This window comes from Carassius carassius, chromosome 13 (genome assembly GCF_963082965.1).
Source record: "Carassius carassius chromosome 13, fCarCar2.1, whole genome shotgun sequence".
Lineage (NCBI taxonomy): Eukaryota > Metazoa > Chordata > Actinopteri > Cypriniformes > Cyprinidae > Carassius > Carassius carassius.
Window position 1 is genome coordinate 11,895,492 of NC_081767.1, and position 27,977 is coordinate 11,923,468.

The 27,977-nt window shown below is 35.5% G+C and overlaps 1 protein-coding gene across 6 annotated transcripts; it reads right to left on the minus strand.

Annotated features, from left to right (window-relative positions):
• Nucleotides 1-92: 92 nt before the first annotated feature.
• Nucleotides 93-27,977, minus strand: si:ch211-220f16.2 (golgin subfamily A member 4). Of its 6 annotated transcripts, none has more exons than XM_059564774.1 (23): nt 27,839-27,977; nt 27,557-27,666; nt 27,330-27,475; nt 26,947-27,099; nt 25,523-25,805; nt 24,815-24,930; nt 24,561-24,687; nt 22,370-22,461; nt 21,306-21,456; nt 15,678-15,784; nt 14,641-14,755; nt 13,349-13,482; nt 12,809-12,856; nt 9,813-9,922; nt 9,491-9,659; nt 8,008-8,112; nt 4,572-7,820; nt 3,769-3,894; nt 3,508-3,660; nt 2,763-2,860; nt 2,561-2,683; nt 1,214-1,319; nt 93-629 (listed from the first exon to the last, which is right to left on the minus strand). In XM_059564774.1, exons 3-23 carry the CDS (start codon nt 27,372-27,374, stop codon nt 468-470), a joined length of 5,772 nt encoding a protein of 1,923 aa, XP_059420757.1. In that variant the 5' UTR covers nt 27,375-27,475; nt 27,557-27,666; nt 27,839-27,977; the 3' UTR covers nt 93-467. The 6 variants fall into 6 exon arrangements, with proteins under 6 accessions (XP_059420757.1, XP_059420758.1, XP_059420756.1 ...); XM_059564775.1 differs by having other exon boundaries at nt 22,394-22,482; XM_059564773.1 differs by having other exon boundaries at nt 2,570-2,683; nt 22,370-22,482.

Genomic DNA, 27,977 nt, shown 5'->3' on the forward strand with positions numbered 1-27,977 from the left:
AATTATTATTTTTTTTTAATCTCATGTTAATTTCCAGTGCAGACAAACAAGACATTCATCTTCTGTTTTTTTTTAGGTAAAACGTGAAAGACAATTGCTTAACTAAACTTAAGATTTCAGTGCATAGCAACTACATCAGATAATCTACATTCTAATGGTCAACGGTGTACCTGCAAATACACAAAGTCTCTGTATTATAAATGCTGGTGTTAAAGTCTAAATGGAAACCAGTATGACCGAATGTAAATTTCAGATCAAGTTGACGTCTCAGAAAAGTTGTCACAGTTCACCATTCTGCTTTACCCCATTTGATTGAGCAACAAAAGGGAAGCTCCTACATTATTTAATGCATCACAGTAAGAGGAAGCGCCTTGACTGTGGCTCTTTATCTTACACCGTCCACACCATTTTTTATATTTTTGCAGATCTTCTATTTGCGCATATGTGATTTTGATGATAATTGTTTTCTAAAGGGACCAACTGAGGCACACGAAAACCAGCACATGAAGCATAAGAAGGTAGCCCATGAATATGTAGCGTGACTTCCCCCGGGATGGGAGTAGTTTGGAACAGCAGTATATGCTCCTTCCTTTGAGCCAACGCTGGCACAACTGAACCCCACCCTTCATCTAAAAAAAATAATAATAATAATATTAACGATAACAATAATATCAAATCAAAGTTTAGGCACACTCAAAACTGATATTGAGCATTACTACCGCACATGAGTTTACTTGTAAGCATAAATGTGAAAGTCGCTGTAGATTTATATTTAGGAATTACAGTTGCAAGAAAAAGTTTGTGAACCCTTTGGAATTATCTGGATTTCTGCAGTGATTACTCATAATTAGGGCTGTCAATTTAATGCGTTTGATTAAATAACGCATAAAAATAATGGACACATTTAAATTGACTTTTGTGGGTAATTTCTTAGCCCAATTTGATGAGCGAATCATTTGCAATTAATTTAATTATCCACCACATTATATAATTAATTAGATTCAAATTCTTAATAACTAAACAACCCTACTAATTATGAAGTCTCATCTTTATCTATAATAACAAGTACAAGACAAACACTTTTGCACTTTTGCAACAGTTGCACTTTTCAATGAAGACAAAGAATTATCACGGAGAGGGCAGGTTTGAAAGAGAATAGATGGGGGCAATGACTGGAAGCTTTCATTTATACATTAATTCATACATGTATTACCTTGTGTCGGCTTGGGTGAAGAACAAGACCTTCGTACTTTTCCTCGTCTTTTTCTAGCTGAATACTAAAGTCCCTTTGAGAATGCCATGACTGGTTTGACTCCATGCTGAAACACACACATTACAGTGAATATCAAGTGGTGGACAACAAACTAGCAAAGTTGGTATCAGTTATTAACACATTTTACTTTCAAGAGTAATACATTACATCGTGGGCCTTAAACTTTTCATGGCCAAGAACCACCTTTGATTATTATGGCGTCATTCCGATCTGAGGAGAACATGTGGAAGTCACCAATACCTTACTCGGACAAAATGGCCACACTAAATGAGAAGTTTGGGCAGCCCTGTCACATTGCCTCAAACAAGCCCACCACTGTCAAGGACTTCCCATTTAACAAGTGTTACAGCAAGTTACATGTGCATCTCATCAGTAAAAGGCGTTCCTGTGATTAGTAGTATATCTCCAGCACGTGCGTTCAGATCAGGGTTGCCAGGTTTTCACAACAAAGCCTGCCCAGTTGCTTCTCAAAACTAGTCCAAAACTAGCCCAATGGCGTTTCCACAGGGTTCCCTGATAAAAATTTCGTCCCGGGGTTAAAATATAAGTTTTTTTGGCAGGGTTGCCTTGGTAAAAATTATCATTTTAGGGGCTAAATATCAAGTCAAGTCTGCGGTTCTTTTTCATGGCCGCGGGGCAAATGACCCCAATCCCAATAACGTGATATTTAGCCCCTAAAATGCAAATTTTACCAAGGGAACCCTGCCAAAAAATGTGTATTTTGTCGCCCCGAACGAAAAGCGATTGGGCTAGTCTTGAGAAGCAACTCGGCAAATCGTCTTCGATTTTTTTGCACAGCCCTAATGGTAAAATGAGAAAAGGTCCTACCAAGCAGCACTGTGATCTCAAAAAACTCTGAAACCTATGCCAAGGGATGCTTTTGAAATAATATGCTCCTTTCAGAAGCCACAGAATAACACGAGTTACAGGGGAAAGCTTGATTTATTTGATTCTCTACAAAGACCAACAGGATGTCCAAATGCTAAAGGGATAGGAGGGCTTCATCCTACATCTTTCCAGTCTTTATTTCACAGCATCTGGTAAAATCACTTTTATTTCATTTCCAGTTTACAGAGAAGGTTGGCCTCCCCATTGAGCTGTTCAAGCATGCCAAGTCACTCAATCCGACTCATGCAAGATTGGGTTGGATGCTCCAAGGGTCTCTCCCTTAGATTATAAACATATTGTGCAAACATTTTTACAGATATGTGCTCATTCTCCAGCTTGAGTGGACTTCAGCGGACACCACTTTTTCTGTGATTTTAAAAAGTGAATTAATAAATGTACCTCTTGTACTTCTGAACCCTCTGTTCCGTCACCCGCACGGCTTCCTCTGCAACCTCTCTCCTTGATCTCTCCTCCTCTAATCTAGAGTTTAACTGAGACAGATGAAACTCTGCCTCAGCCAGCCTGGACAGAACATTTAAGAGAGTATCACACAAAAAGTTTACAACATGAGTCATCTATAAACATTGTCTGTCTGTCAAACCTCATCCTGAGATCTCCACTGTCTGAACCACTTGGGTTAAAATTGGCACTGATTGGTTCCTGAGGGGCTCCTGGTGGAACTTCTGTGTAGACTGAACCCTGTTGAGAAATGAGATTTAACTTATAACAGACTCAATTCTAATTTCATTTCAAAGGCCCTATCATATCTGTTCCTTTTTCAGGGCCAAGAACTAGAGGTTGTTGTTGCACCAGTTCTTTCTGTTAGATTTCTTCAAATTATTCTTCCTCTGGTTGGGAGTGTATGGCAATGTATGATAAAAATGATGAGATTTGGCATTAAACCTTTACATTTTTTGTTCAAAGCTCATTGAAATAGATTTTTTTCTGGACTATTCAAATGTTAAAATGACAGGACCAGCTACCTGAAAAACAGGAAATGTGGCAACACGTTATTTCGAATAAAAGTTGTGTAAGCAGGAAAAAGTCATGTGATTACTGACATGCAGTCATGTGATTACTGAACCACTGAAATGCAGCACCTCTGTGTGAACATCAAAATAAATGAATAAATAAACCAATTTTTAACCATTTATGATCCTCATAAAATCAGATACAAGTAAAAGTCCAAATTGGCACATTCTGAAAATTTTAACATTTATCAACAGGACTGAAATGATGCAGTTAAGTAAGTTATTTGAAAACAAATATTTGTTATCTTAAAACATTTTTCTTTGTAGCAGTTGTTACAGTATTTCAGATCCACCTTTATAGAAAGATAAACTCACCTGTGTGGGTGAATATTGGTTTTGAAATTGTCTCTGCAGCCAATAGCAGCGATTCTGGAGCTCACTAACAGTCTGCTGTGAGTCTCTGAGCATCTTGGAAACGGTGATTAACTGGGAGGACACACCTTCCTTTTCCTCAATTGCCTGTTGCAACTAGTACATATACAAGGATAACATATGCATAGATTAAAAGGAAAATAATCAATGGCAGTAAATATAATACTTTATTTAGTTTTCCAGATGGAACATTTGGATTCATACCTTGATGTTGAGTTGCTGGAGGCTAAAATCCCTTTGCTGGATCTCTCGCTGGCAGTGCTGCAGATTGCTATGCAATTGGACCCAGTGTTTTTGAGACACATCTTTACCCTGCAAAACCTTAGACTCCTGAAGATACATAGACAAAAGTAACTAGAGTGCTGGGAAATTAGCCAAAATCTCCCTGAAAAAATAAAATGTTGCTGCATCAACATTCACCTACTTAAACACCTACTATTTTTGTGAAGAATAAAGTACATTTTGAGTTTGTAGCAGAATAATAAGCAAGTGGGACATAACCACATCATAATTGCATTTTAATGGATCCCTTTGTAGCACAGTTAAGTGCATCATTGTCACAGTTAAAATCCTCGTTTACCATTTTCATTAGGTTACATATTGTTACACCTCTTTATCTAAATCTCCTTTACTGTCATTTGATTTTCCTTTCTCAAACCTGACCACTTGCCCAATAGCATTTCTATTAAATCTGTTTTTTACAGCATCTAGTTCTTTCTAACATTACTTCTTTTTGAGTCAGAAAACTCAAAATACTTGAAACCTGCATCATGAGTCAGAAAACTCAAAATACTTGAAACCTGCATCATGAGTTAGAAAACTCAAAATACTTGAAACCTGCATCAAAGTCTAAACATCAATATCTAAATGTTGCCAAGAAAGAATATTCTGACCTTGTATTTGAACAGGACATCAAACATGTTCAAACTCTGGATGAGTTTAAATTCTTTTTCATATTCTTGAATTTCTTATTTCAATTCAATAATTGTTTCACATTTAACACTAACCAGGATATGGTGTTTCTCTCTCTCCATTGTCTTGTCTTCTTCCACTTTGCTGGATTCCCACTTGTGGTGTTGTAGCTGGTCCTGAATTCTCTCAGTCTGATAACTGGAATTTCTGCAGATCTCTTCTTTTTCCAGGACCAATTTACAGATTTCTTCTTCCTTTAATGATTTTTCACTGATAACTTTAAGCAACTCTTGTTTGGTCAAATCGTATTCCTCTTGAAGTTTCTTGTATCGTTCATCCAGTTTCTGCATTTGCGACTGAGTAGCAAAAGTGACTTGTTCCTTCTCAGTTTGTGTTTCCCTGAGTTGTGTGATCTCGGAGGTTAATCGCTCTATTTGACAGGTCAGTAGTGAAACTGTGTTTTCCAGTTCAGACGCACTACCTTGCAAGTGCAGACACTTTTCCTTCTCCTGCATCAATAAAGAATCATTTTCATTAATGATTCTGACGAGATGATTATTCTTTTCTTGTAAGCTCTTTAACTCTCTTTGAATTTTAGCAATTTCGACCATTTCTAATTTCAGTCTGGCTTCGCATGATTCTGATTGTGCCATTAATGTTTTCTTAACCAGAGAAAATTCTTTATCTTTATTTAACAGCAACCTATCTTTTTCTTGCAAAGCTGTCTGCAAATTCTGAACTTCTTCATGGAGCTCAGAGATCGCTGTTATTTTCTGGGTGATTTGGCTCTCACTTTCCAACAGTTTGATGTTCATCTTATTTACAGACATCTCCTGTGTCCTGAAAACTTCCTCTTTCCCTTGCAGAGTGAACCGTAAAGCTTCAAGTTGAGAGTGCTTGGATTTGAACTGTTCTGCCAAAGATGCCAGTTCAACTCTATTACTTTCCAATTCATTTTGCAGGGACGTGATCGTCTCTTGTTGTCTAAATATTTCTGCCATTGAATTCTTCAGTTCAGATTTAATTATAATGTTTTGGTCATTCATTGCCTGGTCACTATCTTGATATTCCACAACCTCTATTTGTTTCTGTCTTAACTCATCTTTTAATCTTACATTTTCTGTTAATTGCTCCTCTAAAGTGCCTTTTAAATGTGCATTATCAGATTCAAGCCTCACAATATTTTCATTCATAATACCAAGCTGACTAGTTAGTGAAAGAACCGACTCCTTTCTTTTGCACAATTCCTCTGAGTGATTGTGGCATTCAAGATTTTTCTCAATTAAAGTGCTTTCTTTCACTTCCAAAGTCTGGTTCAGTCTGGACCACTCTATTTTCAGATAAGCTATCTCTTGTTGAAGGGTAAAAACAAGATCTCTTTCATGACTAAGTTCCTTTTGTAGCAAACGACATGAATTCGATTCTTTTTGCAGCAGTGTGTCTTTCTCTGTCAGACCCAGTTTATGATTATTAGCTTGTTCTTCAAGAATGGAAATACTCTCTTGTAATTGCTTAAGTTGGTGCTGATAAGTTTCCATTTGTGTACTTTGGTCGGTTAAGGTCTTTTCTTTTTCAAAAACAATCTGTTTGTATTGCAGGACTTGAGAAGTGGTGGATTCAAGTTCTCTCCTAAGATGACCTACTTTCTCTTTGGTCTCCCTGAGACATTTTGAGAGGGCTGCACACTCTAAAGACCTTTCCTGTAAGGTCTCAGCTCCAGACTGCAGTTTCTTTTCAATATTTTTGTGTTCTTCTACTTGCAAAAGCAAATCTTCATTTTGCTTAAGCAAGCCTTCTATGATTTTATGGTTTTCCATATCTTGTTTTTCAAAAATCAATATTTTGTTTTGTAGATTCTCCCTCTCCTTGGTCGTTTCTGTGAGTAACTTCATCTGTTCATTTGTTTGTTTATGAAGGTACTTATTCTGTTCATCAAGACTAGCAATATTAGAAGCAAGTTTTTCATTTTCTTCAAGTGTAATTGCAACCTTGTTATTCATTTCAGACACAACTTGGGCCTGTTTAAGCACTTCTTTTTGCTCCTCTTCAAAAAAAATTTCTAATTGTCGATTTTGCCTACTCAGTGTCTCATTGAGTCTAACAATGCCGTCTTTTTCTAAAAGAATCTTATCCATTGACTGTTTGTTTTGCTCGAGTTCTTTGTTCAATTCATTTCCTTTGAGTGTTAGCTCTTCCTTATCTCTTTGCAAGTGTTCTATTGTTTTAACACTTTCTGAAAGCTTCTGTTCAACTTCAGATATTTTGCTTGCCAAACTTTTCTTTTCTTCTGAAACATCAGAGAGGGACTGGACACTAGCCTCAATTTCCCTCTTCAATTGACAATTGTCATTAGTGAGACATTCGACTTGTAAAAGCAAGTTGTAATTCTGATCTTGCACAGCTTGCATTTGCTCCTTAGCATTATCCAGGTGCTGCTTTTGTCTTGCAAGCTCTCCCAAAGTTTGCTCAAGCGATTCCTGAAGTTTCTGGTTGTTATTGTTCACCGATTGAATACTCTCAATTTTATCAGACAAATGTTTCTCAAGGTTTTCTTTGGCTTCATCTCGAATCTTGAGGTCTTTGTTAAATATATCTCTCTCTGCTACGGTCTTCTCTTGAATAATCTTCAGCTTCTCCTCTAATGAAGATATTATCATTGACTTGTCTTGGATATCTTGCTTAAGCTGTTCTTGACATTCAACCTGCTCCGCAAGCTTTCTAGAAAACATCAGAAGCTCACTCTTATATTTGCTGGCTTCAGAAAGCAACTGATTACGCTCCTCCTGGAAAGAGTCTTTTTCATGCACTTGTTCTCCATCTAATAGATTGTCTTTGAGATTCATATTCAGCTTCTGTATTTCCATGCGGAGATCCTGAATTGATTTCTTATCCTCTTCCATTACCTTTTTTAAGTCTTTAATTTCATTAGTCTTTGACTCACCATCTTTTCTCGCTACTTTTAGATCAGTTTCAGTCCTCTTCAATTGTTCAATCAGCTGTGGTATTAACACATTAAAGAACTGTTGGTCAGAAAGCTGTGGGTCTCTAAAGATTTGAACATCCTGTTCAATTTTAGTCAGCAAATCTTCTTTGAACTTCATTTCCCCTTTTAGTTCATGAATTTGCTCTGAGTATTCTGCTGTGCTGGATGTTAGTGCCGATATATCTTTGTCCTTATCAATGATGACATCTTGAAGTCTATCGATTTCACGCTCACAGCTCTGCAAGTCATGAACCAGCTGTGCTCTTTCTTCCAGATGAGCTGCGTTCAGTCTGTCAAGGTCATCGTTTGTTTGAACCAGATCATTCTGTAATGATTCTATAGTTGCCTCTTGTTTTTGGATCTAAAACAAGAAAATCGAATTTAATGATATATGTTAAACATTTAATCAAATAAATAAATACATGCATACATACATGCATACATTTATAAATCTGTTTTGTCAAAATATAATTGTCAAACTTGCAAAGATTGGAAAGAAAAGAAAATGCGACATGGTAGCCAGTGAACAATCAAGTCTAAGATGTTACCTTGTCTTTCAGCACACTGAGATTGAGTGTCAGTTCTGTAACAGTTGCTTTCATCTCAGAGTTTTCCTTCTCAAGGTTGTTGCATGTCTTTGTAACTTCAGCCAACTGCACAGCAAGGAAGTCTCAATTACTCAGATATGATTCAATAGCTCACATATACTGTAAGTCATATTGTCTCCACTGTTCTTGAGGCTTGGGTCTGGACTACACTGTGTTTAAAATATTCTAAAATGGATATTGAATGCAAAAAGCTCTCGCTGTCTCTCTCTCTCTATAAATATAAAACACACACACACACACACACGCACAAACACACAGCTAATGATGAACAATATATCGGTGACCATATCGGTTTCAGCTGATAAATGGTCATTTTACTGTTATCGTTATCGAACCGATAAATTTTTTTTGCCAGATCCGGAAAATGTCACTAACCACGCAGCACTGACGAATTACAAAATCCGCCAGCACGCCTTCTGGTTTCCAACAGTCAGCACAACTCTAATGACTATGTTTGAAATGTCATATATATAACATTGTAAAGAGAATATATATATGTGTGTGTGTGTATATATATATATATATATATATATATATGAAGTTATGAATTATTTGGGTTTATTTGCCGTGCCTTGTTACGAGGAGAGCCAAGAGCGCATCCACAACAGGAGTTACACATTTTGACTACTTAGTTCAAGATCGCTTGTGCATTTGCATTTTATTGTGCATATATAAGCTATAATATTATGTTTATGTTGTATTAATATGATTCTCATACAGCTTAATTAACACACTAACAAAGCACTTCAGTTTACCGGTGTTCATTTAGCTCTTCAGCAACAGCGCCAGCAACTCAAACAGCAATGCTGCTACTTGAAACAGTTATAGGCTATTAATTGAAGATACATCTTTTTCAAAATCATTGATATATTATTAATAACCACCACCACTTTTATTTTTATCTCATTATTTTCATTAACAATGTGGTTAAATTTAAATAATTTCATTATTGTCCTTGCAGAGGTTATTCCCTTATTTATCCATGGCACATCATTTTTTATTCTTTACATGTAAATAATGTTGCCCAATGACTTTTTGATTTAAGCATAACTGTTTTATTATTATTATTATTTGTATGGTTGCTTTATGGTTGATTTATGTTGAAGTGTTTATTGGCCTTTAATGGTGAGACTTTTTTGAAATCAGGTTTTCAAAAATTATATAAAAATTTGGATTCAGATTTATCGGCCAACATATAAGTTATAGACTTTTATTTAAAAAGAATTATCGTAGCAGCCAAAATTTTCACATCGGTGCATCCCTACACACAGGACATGCATACATGTATTGTCCACTTGAAATATGTGACAGACAGCTGATATAAATATTAGCATGCCCAATTATCTAAATGTGTCATCTTGTTAAATATATTACATTATTAAATATATTACTCAATATTATAATACATCTCATATTTACCCACATTGTGTTCAGTTTGAAGCAGTTTTTCAGTTGTTTCTTGGTTTTGTTTTTCTTTTGTCTCTAAAGCCTCTCTTAGACTGTCAATATATTCCAGTTTCACAGAGGTTCTGGCAAGTGTATGCTCCTTTTCCATGAGCGAGGACTCCAGACACTCCTGTGTGCTGCTCAGTCTGAGTCAACAGATATGTTAGAAATATATATATTTTTTTCTGGCTATTAAACACAGTATTAGTGTACAAATGAGATTACCATGGCCACTAAACAGACATCTTAGTTGGAATGTTACTGCAATTAGGCCCCAGGACCTAATTTTTAATAATTACCCTTTGAGTTGTTTGTTCAGGCTGGCAATGAGCAGCTGATGCTTTTCTGTGTCTTTAATCTGCTGACTGCGAAGGCTGGCAACCTGTGCCTGCAGGCGTTCAGATTCATTCTGATGGATAGGAAGATGGAAGATCAAAACAACAACAATTCAAGCAAAATAGCGTAAACATTATAGACAAATGTGTACTTAAACTAGGGCTGCATGATGACAAAAATCAGAATCACTGATTATTGCCCTTGAATACTGTTTTCACAATAAAGAATACCAATTAATGCACACCCGAAACAAGCTGGAAACTAGTTTGTTGTTGTTTTATGCATAAGTACATTAAGGGTGTTTTCACACTTGAGTCCTCTTTAAAAGAACCAAACTTAGAGAAAGAGGTGAACCAAATAAAAAAGGGCCCAGTTCGTTTTGAATTCACACTGTCCCTGAAAAAGGAATCAGATGCTGTTTTGGGCAACTTAAAGGGTTAGTTCACCCAATAATCAAAATGATGTCATTAATAACTCGCCCTCATGTCGCTCCAAACCCATAAGACCTCCGTTTATCTTCGGAACACATTTAAGATATTTTAGATTTAGTCCGAGAGCTTTCTGTCCCTCCATTGAAACTGTGTGAATGGCATACTGTCCATGTCCAGAAAGGTAAGAAAAACATCATCAAAGTAGTCCATGTGACATCGAAAATACATTTTGGTCCAAAAATAGCAAAAACTGCGACTTTATTCAGCATTGTCTTCTCTTCCGGTCTGTTGTGAGATTTCAAAACACAACAGTTTAAGTGATATCCGGTTCGCCAACGAATCATTCGATATAACCGGATCTTCTTGAACCAGTTCACCAAATCGAACTGAATCGTTTAAAACAGTTCGCGTCTCCAATAAGCATTAATCGACAAATGACTTAAGCTGTTAACTTTTTTAATGTGGCTGACAGTCCCTCTGAGTTAAAACAAACCAATATCCCGGAGTAATTCATTTACTCAAACAGTACACTGACTGAACTGCTGTAAAGAGAGAACTGAAGATGAACACCGAGCCGAGCCAGATAACGAACAAAACAATGACTCTTTCTCGAGTCAAGAACCGTTTCTGTCAGACGCGTCCGATTCAAGAACCGAGGAGCTGATGATACTGCGCATGCGTTGTGTGATTCAGTGTGAAGCAGACTGACACACAGAGTGTTTGAACCGAACTGATTCTTTTGGTGATTAATTCTGAACTGATTCTGTGCTAATGTTATGAGCGCGGGTAAACCGAAGGCTTGAATCAAGGGCAATCATCGCAAATGAAGTCATTACGTCGAGAACAAAAGAACCGATGAACCATTTTCTTCAACCGGTTTATTGAATCGAACTGTCCGAAAGAACTACTGGTGATCCGAAAACCGATGCAACCGGTTTTGTTCGTTTTTGCTATTTTTGGACCAAAATGTATTTTCGATGCTTCAAAAAATTCCAACTGACCCTCTGATGTCACATGGACTACTTTGATGATGTTTTCTTACCTTTCTGGACATGGACAGTTTACCGTACACACAGCTTCAATGGAGGGACTGAGAGCTCTCGGACTAAATCTAAAATATCTTAAACTGTGTTCAAAAGATAAACGGAGGTCTTACGGGTTTGGAACGACATGAGGGTGAGTTATTAATGACATAATTTTGATTGCTGGGTGAACTAACCCCTTAAAGGGGCTATGTTGAATTCAGAAACCCTTTGAGTAAGTAGGTCAAGTGCAGAATAGTGGTCGACTGATTTATGTTTTTTGACAGCTGATGCCGATATCTTGAAAAGGAGGGGGGCCGATAGCGATATAAAGCGGATATAATTTTTTTTTTTTATTATTATTAATATTTAAGAAATCTGAAATCATTTGACAACTGATTAAAAACTAAATGTGTAAAAGAAACATGCTTATACTTTAGATGACAGTATTTGTCACAAATAAATAAATTGTTGTTAAAAATATAATTAAAAATCAAGTAAATACTGTAAACAGCAGGGGACTCAGTATTCTGGGAAGTTTGTGTGCACTGGGAATCATATTTTTCAAATAAAGCCAGGGTAACCCTCATTTTACATACAGCACCCGTGAAAATGACATGAATATGACAGTGGGCAAAGCGCAGTATAATTTGAAATCACAAGTTTATAGTTTAAAGCATTCAATTCACATGGACTGACCATAACGCAGAGAACACATGATCATGCTGGATAAAAAGGCACACTTCACAAGATCTCACAGCTGGATTCGAGTTTGCAAGGTTTGTGAATGTTTCGTCAATTCTGGTCCAGTTCAGAATGTTCATTAGTCATTCAAAGATTTGTTTAAACTATATAAATGAATATTTGCTTAATGCTAATGGCAAACAAGAATGTATTATAATGTTTGCCTTTCTATTACCAATAGGCCTAATATAAAAGCAATCATTATAATATTTTCTGTATACATTACATAAACTACGTTCATGTCCTAATTGAACTATGGCCTTATCCTCTCTGTGAAACCGGGTCTTTAAAGTTTAAACTGACAAGGGTTAAAACATGTGAGAATGATAAACATTCTTGAGGAAGCAGCAATAGCCTGATAGTTTAGATAGGTGATTAGTTTAACACTGGAGCATCCTGTTAACAGCAGGTAAGCATACTGTATTCACAGGTGAACATAACATATCTTACATACTACTGCTGGTGAACGAGCCACTGTGATGCAAATATGTCTGAAAGGTCAGACTTATGACAATAGCACGAGGATATCATCACATTCTTGCGAGACCAGTCGGATCTCATGCCACCGTATTCACAAATATTTTTTATTACTTACGCAGCCCTAGCTTAACTCAAACCATTAAAAACCATTGTTGACCCACCCTGTGTGTGAACTGCATTTTATTTGTAGTGTGAGGAGGACAGTGTTAAAACAGTACAAACAGTGATAAGGATAAAGAGAAGTTTTGTGATTTTTGGAAGCTTACACAAACACAAACAAACCTGCGATTCAGACAATGCTTGATCACCTTCATCTATACCAAACGTCGCCTGCGTTAGAGGAGTGTTGCATAAAGTTCACTCAATATACAGGTAACTAACTGGCTATCCAACACTAAAAGTGAAATTCAACAAGATGTCAAAAACAGTTGATTTTCCCCAACAACTAAAGAAAAATGGACTTGCATCATTCAGCATTTATTTTCTTATGAAATAGCTGAAACTGACCTTTCGATAAGCTCACAAACACACTCTTTGTGTTTTAAATGTCAAAAAAAAGCTTGACTCATTTGTTGGATTATAGATTGTTTCGAGGGGAAAAAAAGGATGAGACAAATTGCTTCTGTACAGATTATAGGAAGGTAAATAAAGTGACTAGACCTGATTCACTTCCACTTTATTTAATGATTCCAGAGGCAGTCTAATGATTTGCAGGAAATGAGTGAGCAGGCTTAGCAAAGGGTCGGTTGGCAAGCAGTGTAATTGCAGAGGTTGACATTGATAGCACCTTTATATATACAGTCCAAACGAATTTCTGTGTACCTGTAGTAATTCAATGCGAGCCTGAAGTTGCAGACGGTCCTCCAGATCTTGGCACTGTTTCTCAAGGACCAAAATCTGTTCCTGCAGTTGGTTTCTCTCTAATTCGAGCTCCTCAACAACAGACCTCAAGCCATCTAAACAAGTGGGGAAAAAATGGCATATATAATAATTGATCAAATTTATACATTTTCCTTGAGCTCTCACCTCTATCTCCAATCAAAATGTATTATTTTAATTAATTTTGTAATTTTTGTTTTAATCTTAAATGTGTAATGAAAAGCATATCTGAGGGCATTCCAGGGCCAGTTTTATGGTGATCCCACCTTTCTGACTGCAACAGTGGAGAAAGGTTTTCTACATTTTGACTGCATTGTGGTGAAATAACACAAACAAATGCACAGTGCCATCAGATAAAGCTGCTAGGATGACAGACAAACACCTTTCAAAAAGGAAGACACTTGTATAAGGCATAGAAAGGAGAGGACTTTTCATTGGCCTAAATTTGGTTTCTCATGAACTAACTGCCCATTACCCATCTTGACTCTTACCCTAAGGTACAAACATTTACATTTACTTCTATGCATTTGACAGATGCTCTTATCCAAATTGAATTTCATTGCATTCAATGAATACATTTTATGACTTCTTTCCCAGTGAATTGTTTCTATTAATAAAGTAGTTCGATAACAAGCAGAATTGTTATAATTATAATTACAGCAAATATACCAGAGGAAATATCAAAAACAAGTTTGGGCCTTTGAAATAAAAAGGTTGAGACCCACTGATTTAGATAAAAGCATATGTTAAAAGAATACATGTAAATGTATATTATCAATATGATTTTCTAATTGGGATCGGAAATTGTATATACTGTAAATAATCAGTCATTTAAGTATAAAATAAGGTTCTTCACCATATAAAAAAAAAAATAAAAAAAAATAAACTTTGTCTATCTATAAGGTAATGTTACTTGCACTTTTCATCCTATGCACTTTATTCTATTATCCACTTTAACCCTGACTATTTCAGTACTATTTAGTAGCTTGTGTATCTGTTATTACAGTTATTTTATTATGTGTCTTCTTTCTGTTGACACAGAACAGTAAGAGGCTTTCAAAGTTGGCTAGAATCTCATAAAATCCTACAAATAAGTCAGATGATAAACCCTTTCCAAATATAATCCACTTGGACAACCATTCTTAGTCGGTGCACACAGATATAAAAAAACAAAAAACAAAACCTGAACACAAAAAAAAATGTAGAACATGGACAGTGTCTAGTGGGTTTCACACCTGTAACTGCAGCACTGTGCTGGGGCCACCATCCACCCATATTTTCTCCATTCACAAAAACATCGCAATCAGTGGGGCCTATTGGGTCTTGCCTATTATGATACTCCAAGTCCTCCTGTAGAGGAAAAAAACAACCAAAAAACACATACATCATTAATATTATTATTATTATTATAAAAAAGAAAAGAAAAAAGAAAACAAGTACAAATAATTACTTCTACCTGAAATGGAAGTGGGGGAAAACAATTATTACTCACCCTCATGTCCTTCCAAACCTTCATAGCCTCCTTGCATTTTTCCACATATTCAAACTTCAAATTGGAGATCAGTCACAAAACATGGGAAAAGTAACTACACTGACAGCCCTTAAACGGTGCATCTTCACACACTATGTTAGAATGTTATACTTGCGTTACTGAGATTTGAGACTAACGACTGAGGGCAAAGGCTTCCAGTGATTGACTTAAATCATATGGCTTCAAAAGATCACACAAGATTCACACAAGTTAATAGTGACCACTTTTATTGTGTTTTTAAGTTAACTTTTCAGAACCTAATCATTAAATGCTAATATTACTGGACATGGAATAAAGCAGCATTAATATTCTTCAAAACATTTACTACCGTGTTTGAAGGGAAAAAGATTTTGACTTTCATTTCTGACTAAACTATTCTTTTAATTCAACTTTGCAACACAGGAAAAAGTTAAAGGTACTAAATACAGTATGGTGACAAAATGGCTGATTTGCCGTGTTGGTGGGTGGGGCTTATGTCATAATTATCAATATAATAATTCCTCCCCCTTCATAGGGAACAGCAGGAACAGTTTGAAGAGTGTGAAAATTATGTGAAACATATGCAATAGTCTTTACGGTCAACATATCTTATTAAAAGCCAATTAAAAGGAACTTCTGAACTTGCATATTAGACACCACCGTTATCAAAACACATATGGTGACCTAACACCTTACTAAGAGATTGTTCCTTTCATTTGTCACTCATCTGTATGCATTTTACCTAGAGCCTTTAGTTCATACCTGCAGGCTGAGTGGGGTGAAATATTTGGTCTTCCTGCTTTTCTGTAGGCAGAGTCCACGGGCCTGGGCCAACTCCTCCTCCACTTCCTGTTGCCGATTGGCTAATGCTGGATCGGAGCAGCCAGGAAACAACCAGTCATCCTCAATCAGTTTTGTGCCACAAGATAAAGGGAATGGATCAAATATGTTTATGGCAATGGATGGCAGAGAACAAAAGCAAGGTTGAGAAGAGACAGCCAGGTAATGCTAGTGCAGATTAAAGAGTGAAAAAAGGACAGGAAAGAGCAGTAAGCAGTGCACACTGCAAATTCTGCTTCCAAAACAACAGCATGACTGTGGACCAGAAGACTAAAATACTAAAATTCACCTTGGTCTCAGCAATAAGTGGCTAATCCCACTTAAAGTGTCTTTCAATCAACTATAGCATGGAAGCGAAAGCGGGACATCAATATTCATCCCTGAACAAAGAGGTATATGACAATAATAATCAATCAGTAAGAAATCAGTCTTGAGAAAGGAAAGTGATTCACTTTGATCATTATCCTTAATTTAGAGCGAGACTTCATTATAGGTTCTACATAATCGTCACTGCTCCAATGCACAATGCTTCAACATCTTCACTAGCACGATCGACCACGTTCTGTTCTTTTACCATGAAACAGAAAAAAAAAAAAAAACCCTGACAGGGTTAAGGTGTTGCCAAGCTACAAAACCTACTCCCAGGCTACCCTCACAGGCCACTACTAGGTACACCATGCTCGTACTGATCACATGGTGCAGAACATCCATAATGCAAATCTCCAGATCCACCACATACCAAAAGTGATCTAGTGGATTGAGATCTAATAAATTTGGAGGCCATTTGAGACATCTGAGTATAGTGAACACATAGTCATGTTCAAGAAGCCAGTTTGAAGTTATTTGATTTTTGTGGCATGGGGAAACATCCTGCTGGAAGTATCCATCACAAGAAAAGAACACTGAGGACATAAAGGGATAAATACACTGATCTATAATAGAGAACTGGATTGCTCATGACGTCATGAAAGTAAAATTTGTCATTTTACAGTAAAAACAAGTAATAAGATATATGGGAAATAGAATTCATTGTAATTTAAGTGGATGCAACATGTTCATTGTGTGTTATAAATAATCATACTCTGAAAAACTAGAACCACAAATAATATAAACTTTTCTACAACATAGGATATTTTTTTCTTATTTTTAGAATGCCTCGTTCATTCATAGAAAGTGTTACCGCAGTGTTTTATTTTAATTGCTTATATATATATATATATATATATAAATGACAATGCAGAGGTGCAATTTTCCTTTAAATTATAAAGACTTCTTTTTGGGGAGTTTGGGAGGAAAAGATCAGTGAGCACCAGAAAAAATAAAGAAAACAACATTGGTCCCCACTTGCTTTCACTGTTCAGACAAAAACTCCAATATTTTCAAAATTCCATCATTATTCACTTGTACTTGTATAAATAAATAACAGTAAGTGCTCAGACATTTTTTTTTTCAAAATATCTTTTGCACTCCACAGTACAATGAACGTCATATAGGTTCAGAATGACATGAAGGATGAGGAAATTATTACAGAATTTAAGTTGTTAAATTGTAGGTGTGATAATGCTGGACAAAAAAAACCCTAACTAAAACACCACATAGACAATTGATAAAGGTCTGTTTTATGGCAGAGACTTTGCAAGTGATTTGGAAGAAGAGGTGAAAAGGGCAGAAAAAGGAGGATAAAGCGACATTTGAAGGACAGGACCCCATGAGTCAGCCTTGTCTGTGCTGCCAGAGTTTCCTTAAGGAGAGGATGAAGAGTTCCAGAAAATTACTGGCAGCACAGACGGGAGCAAACAATGGAGGCAATGAAACCTGCATGCACAAAACTGATGGGAAACTGTTCTCAGTGGCTGCGCCCATCATGCAGACCAGGAGCAGAGGTGGAGATGGGGAGGAGGAGGGTCTCAGGGCCAATAGGAGGGAGAGAAGTGTTACAAATCAAATGTAATCAAAAAACAAACCAAACATTTTGAAAGTAAGGCTCGTTTCACACTAGAGGCATAAGTGGCACATGTATTTCCAGCACCCATGTTAACAGATTAGAGGATCCACACTGAAAAGGCGTGGCAGTGCCGCTGCTTCTCTTTATATATGTGCAGCTTCTGTGTTTCTTTAACTCTGCTGCTTACACATCCAGTATGAAACGGGCATAAGAAACCCAAATATCTCAGTAATTTTTTTAAGTGATTAACCTCTTTCACAATTCATAGCAAGGACAACAGAAAAATAAAGAATAAGTACATTTCATGTATCCAAGGTAAAAAAAGATTAAAGATTAAAAAATAAATAAAAAAATAAAAAAAACAACAGACAACTAGAGAAAACACAGTAAAATGTAGGCTATATGAACTCATGGGCATGTGTAAAATGTATATGAAATCATAGACATTTAGGTGCTCAAAGTCTGTCTCATTTATAACAAGCAATAAGTTTATAATAAGGACTTTGCTGTCCAGGCAGAATGTATTCTTGTATTTCATGTTCACTGTTTTTAAATGTCATTCCGTGTACCAGTGGTGGACAAAGTATACAAATCAAGTGCTCCTTTTCAATTTTACTCAAGTAAAAGAACAAAAGTATTAAGATTTTTTTGTGTACTTAAGTTTTAAAAAGTACTGATCGATGAATGTTTAATTTGGTAATTTAGTTAACTTTGTTATTTTTTATATGTATATATATATATATATATATATATATACCCACACACATATACATATATATATATATACACATATATTCTGTATATATTAGGGCTGGTAATTTAACACTTTAATTAGATGAATTCATTATGGAGAAAAATAGCGCGTTAAAATTATGAACGCATTTAACGCACTGATGGGGCCTAGAGAATATTCCTAAAATTCAAGATATGGGTCAAAATGTCTGTTTGAAATTTTGTCTCATATTTATATCACATAGTTAAGAAATATCACACAAGCTGTAGGCTAAGTGCAATATAACACGAGTGCAAATGTGATACTCATCTTATAAAACAGTTCATTAAGAAGTAAATATTGTGTTATTTTAATCTGTTTTGCAGATTAAAATATCAAAATATCAAAACATATAGACAAATCAGAACTGTTCATCTCCGAGCAACCCACAGCGGCACTTCATTTCTTAATCCACGTTTTGAACGAACTGGGTGAACCATTTGGCACGTTGAACCATTGGCCATAGTCGAGTTGGATTTGAAGTGGCGATGCACAGACCGATCGGTGTATGACATCAAAGTACTGTGAGAGCAATTCAAAAGCAGATGGAGTCATCTGCTCTATAAGCTCTTGTAGTTCTTTGATGTCACACACCGTTCGGTCTGAAGGTGATGATCCGCTTCAAGTCGAACAAGCCTAATGATTCAATGAACCATTCATAAAGAACCATTTACTTCATCCCTGAATGAATCAGCCATTTGAACTAATCAAACGAGGTAATAAACGACTTGATGTCTTAATCATTAAGACATCATTAAGACATTTATCACCACCTACTGGCAGTTTTAGTTTATTATTTAGAGTATAATTTCATTAAATAATTTTATATTTTCATAGTAATAATAAAATAAAGAAATAAAATTATTAAAGTTATAGTTCACTCAACCAAAAATGACAATTCAGTCATCATCTACTCACATGGTCCAAAAGTGTAGGATATATGTTATAAATTGTATCAAACAAAATATTTCTTGCTGAACCTACTTTTTGTAATCTCGGTTTGATGCTTTGCACAACAGTGACTTTGAATTATCTGTCAATAGATCTAGTGCTGGTCATATAATTAGTATAATATCATCAAAAAGTTGATTTCACTAATTCCACTCAAAAAGTGAAACTTGTATATTATATTCATCCATTACACAGACTGATATATTTCAAATGTTTATTTCTTTTAATTTTGATGATTGTAACTGACAACTAAGGAAAATCCCAAATTCAGTATCTCAGAAAATTAGAACATTGTGAAAAGGTTCAATATTGAAGACACCTGGTGCTACACTCTAATCAGCTAATTAACTCAAAACACCTGCAAATCCTTTAAATGGTCTCACAGTCTAGATCTGTAGAATACACAATCATGGGGAAGACTGCTGACTTGACAGTTGTCCAAAACACGACCATTGACACCTTGCACAAGGAGGGCAAGACACAAAAGGTCATTGCAAAAAAGACTGGCTGTTAACAGAGCTCTGTGTCCAAGCACATTAATAGACAGGCGAAGGGAAGGAAAAGATGTGGTAGAAAAAAAAAAAAAAAGTGTACAAGCAATAGGGATAACCGCACCCTGGAGAGGATTGTGAAACAAAACCCATTCAAAATGTGCCAGACCCAGCAATGCAGAAGAGCTGAAGGCCAATATCAGAGCAACCTGGGCTCTCATAACACCTGAGCAGTGCCACAGACTGATCGACTCCATGCCACACCGCATCAATGCAGTAATTCAGGCAAAAGGAGCCCCAACTATGTATCGAGTGCTGTACATGCTCATACTTTTCATTTTCAGACTTTTTAGTTGGGCAAGATTTCAAAAAATCCTTTCTTTGTATTGGTCTTAAGTAATAATCTAATTTTCTGAGATACTGAATTTGGGATTTTCCTTAGTTGTCAATTATACTCTTTAAAATTAAAAGAAATAAACATTTGAAATATATCAGTCTGTGTGTAATGGATGAATTTGCAAGTATATAATATACAAGTTTCACTTTTTGAATGGAATTAGTGAAATAAATCAACTTCTTGATGATATTCTAATTATGACCAGCACCTGTATATATATATATATATATATATATATATATATATATATATATATTTATTTTAAAAATAAAAAAATATTATATGTGTATTTTTTTTACACACACATATACATGCATATATATATATATATATATATGAAGAGATATGCAAATTGTCACTTGCTCTGACCAGATAAACCGATTTAACAGGTTAATTGAAAAGTATGAGCTCAATCACAAATCAGTCACAGTTATCTCGTCTAGGAGCAGGTGGTGATTTCTCCAGTTTAAAATAACAAGGAACAACATGTTTTTAAGAAATGTAATGGAGTAAAAAGTATGATATTATGCTTTGGAATATAGTGAAGTAAAAGTAAAATTTTCTCAAAAAAATAAAAATAAAACATTAGATAAAAGTACTTTGTTACTGTCCACCACTGCTATGTACACACCATTTAAAACCTGAACGAGTGGACAAGTATTAACCCTGCAAACAGACGGCCACTTTCAAATGCTTATGTATGCTTTGTATGTGTACAATATAAAAAGGACAAGCCGCATCATGATGCATCAAGAATCACATTATGATCAAATCAATATCCCATGAATTGTAGTCAAAACGAAGCATGAAGATAGCATAAAGTACCATAATATTAACATATCTAGCACCAGTATACCCTGCAACACTGGACTGTATAGACTTGCACTTCTATTTAAGTCATAGTTGATAGTCATGCTTTATCTACCAAACAGCTGAGAATACTTTTAGGTAGAATCTATACATTTATATAGCATTATAGCATATGCATCCTCACCCTCTCTCTCCTCCTCGATATGGCTCATTCTGAAGGCCATGACATTCTTCTCGTGACCCTGATGTTGAACCCTTTCTGCCTCAGTCACCATGGTAATCATTTCTTGCCACTCCATCACCTGAACATCATCCATGCTGCCCGTTTCACTCACCTGTTAACAGAAACACATAGATATATAAACAGTGCCACTTGAAAGTGAAAATGTAGTTTTAACAAAATAAGACATATCATACAAAATGCATGTTATTTTTTTTATTTAGCACTGTTCTGAGTAAGATATGTTACATAAATGTTTACATTTAGTCCAAAAGAAAAAAAAATAGCTGAAATTATTAAAATAACCCCATTGAAAAGTTTGTGAACCCTTTGTGAATTTTTGTTTTGTTATGGTTGTTCACGAGTCCCCTTGTTCGTTCCTAACAGTTTAACTGAGCACTGTTCCTCAGTGTGAAAAGATGGATCTCAAAATCATACAGTCACTGCTGGAAAAGGGTTTAAATATGCAAAAGATTCTGGAAAACTGAGGTTTCCGCAGGACATGGAGGATTTTTCTAAAGAACATTGCTCAGTTTAACTGTTCAGAACTAACAAGGGGCTCATGAACAATCATCACAAGACAAAATACAGTTGTGGAACATCCAGGTAACCACACACAGTATTAAAGAATAAAGGGTTCACAAACTTTTAAAAGGGTTATTATAATAATCCCAGCATTTTTTTCTCTCTCTTGTGGACTAAATATAAACATCTTTTATGTTAAATATCTTACTTGGGACAGGATTAAATATAAAAATATCATGCATTTTGTATGATCTCTATTTTGTTAAAATTACTCACATTTTCACAGATTCTAAAAAGTAAATAATAAAAAATGCTTTTCCAGAGACCCAAGGAGATAATATTATTTACTGCTATGTAAATAAAAGCAACAAGACACAAATGGATGTCTAATAAAGTCTAATGAACACCCCTTCCCTGTGGTAATCACTTCAATGCACAAACTTGTGTGGAATATTTCTTTTATAATTAAGTCAAAAAAGCAAAACAAATAAATATATCATTGCCTGTGATGCTGCTCTTTTGGTCACCTGCTCCAGGTCAGCCTGCATCTTCCTCTGCTGTTCCTTATATTCCATAAGCTGCTTCTGCAGTTCATCTATTGATGTCTCAAGAAAATCTAAACATAAGACAACATTAAATTTAGGGATGGGCACAAGTACCTGCATACTCAGGGCCTTGGAAGTGAAAGTAATGATCAATCATCTAACCATTAATCAATGCATGATGTGACTTCTCACTGAATAAATTATATACACAAAAATGTGTCAAAAAGAAGCATCACTTTACATTTTTTTGTCATTCCATGTCAAATCAACCAAATTTAGACTTTAAATAGAAATGTGCTTTAAAGATCAGGTCTAATGCTATTACATGCATTTTGACTTACACTGTTAAAGGGATATTCCACACCAAAATGAAAATTTTGTCGTTTTCTACATGTTTGAAACTACATGGGTGTAAGTGATTACCGTAATGACAAAATTTTCATTTTGGGGTGTAGTATCCCTTTAAAGTGTTGGATTCTCATACTAAACATGGCCAAAATAAATAAATAAAAAAAAAAACAATAAATGGATGTATGAATCTCTCTCTTGATTATGGTCCTGTATAAAGAGCAGCATTCCTTGTATGGGCACTTCTGGAAGATTACGCACACACATCAACGTGCTTCATTCGGATTTCTGGAAGTCATCTGCAGCGCTGCACAGGACTTGCTCAAGAATGATTTGTCATATTTTTAAATCACCAGTCTCACCAAATTATTGTGAAGAAAAAATAACCTTGTTCAGCTTCCCAAAGAACCCAGCTTTAAGGGAATTATTTATTTCAATGTCACAGCTTTAAGACGATCGCACCACGCCTCCAGGAGCTCGACTGTTTTCAGAGAGAAGCGCTACAACTGTATCTTTCTTTCATAAATCGGATAAAACTAAAGATATGAAGGATGCAATGCTACTTTATTAGGTACTCAAGATTAACACGAGATTAGCAGAAAATGTGTTTGTTTTGTCCCCTTTAATTTTAGTATAGCTGTATAGTTTAGTAAATGTAAAACAATCAGTGATTCATTATTGTGGAAGATGTCATAACTATAGCAACTGTTTCTCCATTGCTGTGTTTTGCTAGAAAGCAAAGCTAAATGCTTAGTATAAAATCTTAGGTAAGGGTGATGGTTAAAACATTTGTTGTAACACTATTAAAGATATCCCTTGCATCTGGGCCCTGTTGTTTGAAAGAAAAAAAAAACTGTTTTGGTATCTTCAATTCAAAGGTACTGTGCAGTGTGCATCACTGTACTACCCTCGGAAAATACTGTAAAACTGCTAGTATTTTGAAATGTAGGCATTGCAATACTACTGTAGAACTGAAGATATTGGTACTTTTTGTAGCAAGGTCTAATAATGAATGAATAAGGGAGATGTTAAAAAAGATAAATGTGTCTATCTGTGCAACGGTAAAAAAAAAAAAAATACCTATGATTATTATATTATACCTGGTATTTTAAATTGTTGGTCAATTGCAACTTCCCTGCTCAAATACAGTAGTGTCCAAAAATAATGTCTTGCCCAAGGAAAATTGACATCTTTGCCCTTCATTCAAACAATTTATATTTAGAATTGTGTAAGAATTCTGCATAGCTGTGCTTGGAGTGTAAAACTAATGTATGTCCTCAATTGTTTCATTTGTAATACTGCAATAAAACATGACATTCTGTCATACAATAAATAAATATATTAAGTAATGTACATAACTTATTGAGCACTGCTTTGGGAAAGACTGCTGTAATCAAAAACAAGGGACAACCAATAATTATGTTAGTTTTATGTTATTTTTGCATAGTAAGATAAACCCATTTTCCATTATAAGCTGTACTCTTTTTTTTCTGCCAAATGATTAAATAATAATATATATATATACAAATCTATATTTTTGCATAATAAACTCATGCACCTTTGCATGGTAAATAAACCCATCTTCCTTAATAATAATAAAAAGTACCTTAATCAAGTTAGTGTTTTCCTTTTATCAATATATTTTAATTGTGTAGGGTCATTAAAAGCAAATATTGAGAAATATAATCTCCAGACATCAATTACTGCATCTGTCAAGTGCTTGAATAGACAAAATACCTACAATTTCAATCCCTAATGCAAATAAATAAATAATTTTTAACTAAATGACTCAATTTCATACCATTTTTTGCCTTCATATCTTCATACAGCTCCAGTTTGCTGAGTATTTCCTCCCTCTCCTCTTGCAATTCGGTAATGCGACTATGTAGGGACGTGACATCAGGGGACATATCGATACATAATCCAGACTGAAGTCAATAACAGAAAGAAGTTCATTTAATATAGTTGGATATTCATCTGTGCAAATATATATATATATATACACACACACACACATACATACACACATATATTTACACATACACACATTCTTACCTGAACTTTTTTGAGTTCCCCCTCGAGCTGCCTGATCCGAGATTTGGACCATGCTTTCATTTTTAAGAACTTTGCTTCTGCTTTACTGGCCTCAGCTTGTTTTAGCTTCACTTGGGCTGGACAAGAACAAAACAGACAGAAAAATTAAAACAAAGCCACAGAGAAGGAAGGACACAGAGTTTAAAAAATGCAATGACAGGATAGATAACATCTTTAACAGAAAACAATAAACAGCTTCCTAATATAATGTAGGCACATTAGGAGAAGGTGTCTGTTACATCTTTAAAACATGACATATGTGTTGCTTTAAAGATTTACAATAGAACTAGGCTCTACAAGGCATGAAATGATGATGATCAGGATCAATAAGATGATCCACAACACAATGTAGTGCAAATAAAAAAAAAAGTTGTACGTTTATTTAAACCAATATCTTCAGGCTTTGAATGTCTGAAAACTAAAAAGAGCAAGAGACCAGTATATGCAAAAATACTTTTTTGGATGTAGAGTAAGAATGTTTTATGGCTTTAGTCCTTTACACAACTATGGCATTAGCCAGAACATACTATAAAGGGATTAAAGTTCCTTCAGATGGTCTAGGCAACATTTGAACCTTTTCAGGATAGTTTTCAACTCCTTGTTCGGACAAATCTGTGTCCAAAATAAACTGCAGACAACATTCTCGAAGCACGTGACATGATTGTCTACCTTGCAGCTCTGTGACTCTCTGAGCTGTAATGCAGGTGGATAGGTTTGCTGATGCATCTGCAGGCTGTGATATGGAGCGCTGGAGAGTCTCAAGCTGTCTGCGTAAGGCCTGCTCCTTCTCTGACAACTCCAACTCGTGTTTATCAGCAGCCTCTAGCAGCTCTGCCTCATGTTTCTCCATCAGATCCTTGATCCGAGCCCGAGAAATGTGACGTTCTGCCTCCAGCTTTGACTGAAAGTTTTCTCTCTCACCCCGCAAGTGCTCCATTTGTTCTGTCAGCTCCTACAAACAAACACACACAACTCACATAACAAATCAACTCTGAGAACTCCAAGCATCGGGGACGGACTAAATAACTATTTTCTTATGTGTGCACAAACATTCAGACACTAAGCACAGAGGAAGCTGCATATAATAATAAGAACCAAGCAAACGGAAACTTTTGAAGCTCATTAATGTTAATTCAGGTATGATATTTTCATTATACTTCAATGTATTAACGAGAATATATTTATTACTTTCATTATTACTTCCCTTTTTTGTCTGTTTTTTTTCTGTTTCTTTCTGTTCAAATGTTGTTTTTGTTTTCTAACCCTGTAAATATTAAATTATAAGTAAATTAAAAATAATAACAATATGTTGAAATAGCTTAAGTCCAATACAAAAAAAAATGAAATGCAATTTCTATGATTATGATTTTCTTTGTAATAACAACACTTGTTCAGTCTGTGCAAAATCAACGGTCTAGTGTAAAACTGCATTGGTAAATGGTCGAAATTTCATTTATTTGGTTTTATGTATGTTAAGAGGACAACTTTAATGCAGTGCCACATCATGTGTCACATGACATCTGATCCCTGTACAAAGCACAATGAGCAATACTTTCAGCGTCCAGAAGGCAGACTTGTAAAAGTGCAATATAAGTTAAACAATAAAAGTCCAAGAACGCGGAAAGAAAGAGATAACACAAAAGTTTGGAAGTAAGCTGCTTAACCAATTTAACCAAATGAGGACAGACGGGAACAAACAGAAACCAACACGTGACATAAGTCAAGCTAAATTGCATTTACTCCCAAAGATATTTGTGATATATCCTGATATGCACTGAGCAGGACAAAGCCTCTCTTTCAAACAAGTACACACAGTTTTAAAACTGAATGTGCGGACAATACAAGACTATCTGTATGAATGTACTGTATGACCATTAATATTTAATTTGCAAACAAATGTGATCGAGAATTTGGGAAGAGAAACAAGAAATTTCCCACCCCCCAAAATTGAGAAATTAAATACATGTTTATCATTAACGGGATGTAAATAAAGTAACTATGTTTGAATAGCATTTTAATGCATTTTCAATAAGCTCAATATAAAAAGCGTCATGTCATTGACCTTTTGAGCATATTTGTAAACTACAAATCACCTTGACTTGGTTATCTTTACTGCTGAGTGCTGCATCCTTCACCCTGATCAGCTCTTTTAAATGGGTCACAAGTTCCTCCATCTGTGTTAGCTGCTCAGTGACCTCAGTAAATCTTATATCGCTGCCCATGTCCACCTGCGGGGAGCCAGGAGCCTGAGACAAGCAAAGCAAAGGTTTCTGAAGGGTTTTATTTTGCTATAGTCGAGTGACTTGCTGCTCATAAAATCAATATGCTGAAATAACATATTTGCAAGTATTTAGAATTAAAAGACACTCTTCACTCCCAGTCATTTCCACATTAAATATATAAGGCTGATGTCTGATCATATACAGAATACATATCTCATTATGAGATATTCAAAAAATGTATGAGTGGTACGTACTCCATGCGCAGAGCTGGACTCTTCTGCGGAAAACCACCTCAGCATTGTTAACACAACCTATGGCCTAAGACAGGATGTCTTAAATAAAGTTAAGCAAGTCATCCTACTGAAGGGTTCTTCAAGTCTGGCCCTGGAGGTTCACTGCCCTGTATTAAAATGGAAATAATGTGTAAATGTATCTACAATATGCAAAATAATCATTATAATTCAATTATACAGAGCATTACACAGGAGCATTGTCTGTGTCATCTGATTCGAAGATTTTTGTATTCAGTCAGCAAAGAAGGATTATATAATATCTAAACAAACAACGTTAGCCGTCATCAATGATCACAATCTAGTCAAACACAGAAGAAGAAGAAAAAAACCTTTATTGACGGAACAATTCGCACATCACGCATAACAGGTGGCAGAAACATAATTCTAATCACTTAAAACTGGAAGCGTGACGTGCAGCTAACTTAGAATATTTAAAAGTGAAATGTCAGTAACGTTAAACATAATCTTACCTGCCTCCAATAACATCTTGGACTTCTATCGCTTCACGTTTCCAGTACAGTGCATTATCAAGACGAAATGTTCACTCGTACCTTACATGTTTAACATGACAAATGCACAAATGTTGTATTAAACAGCAGCTAAACTATC

Coding starts and splice junctions, on each gene's coding strand:
- si:ch211-220f16.2 (XM_059564772.1), bottom strand. CDS start 27,374: ATGCTGAGGTGGTTTTCCGCAGAAGAGTCCAGCTCTGCGCATGGA. Junction 9,923..12,808: donor AAGCATTGTCTGAATCGCAG/GTTTGTTTGTGT, acceptor CCTATCCATCAG/AATGAATCTGAACGCCTGCA. Junction 1,320..2,560: donor AGGGTTCAGAAGTACAAGAG/GTACATTTATTA, acceptor TGTGTGTTTCAG/CATGGAGTCAAACCAGTCAT.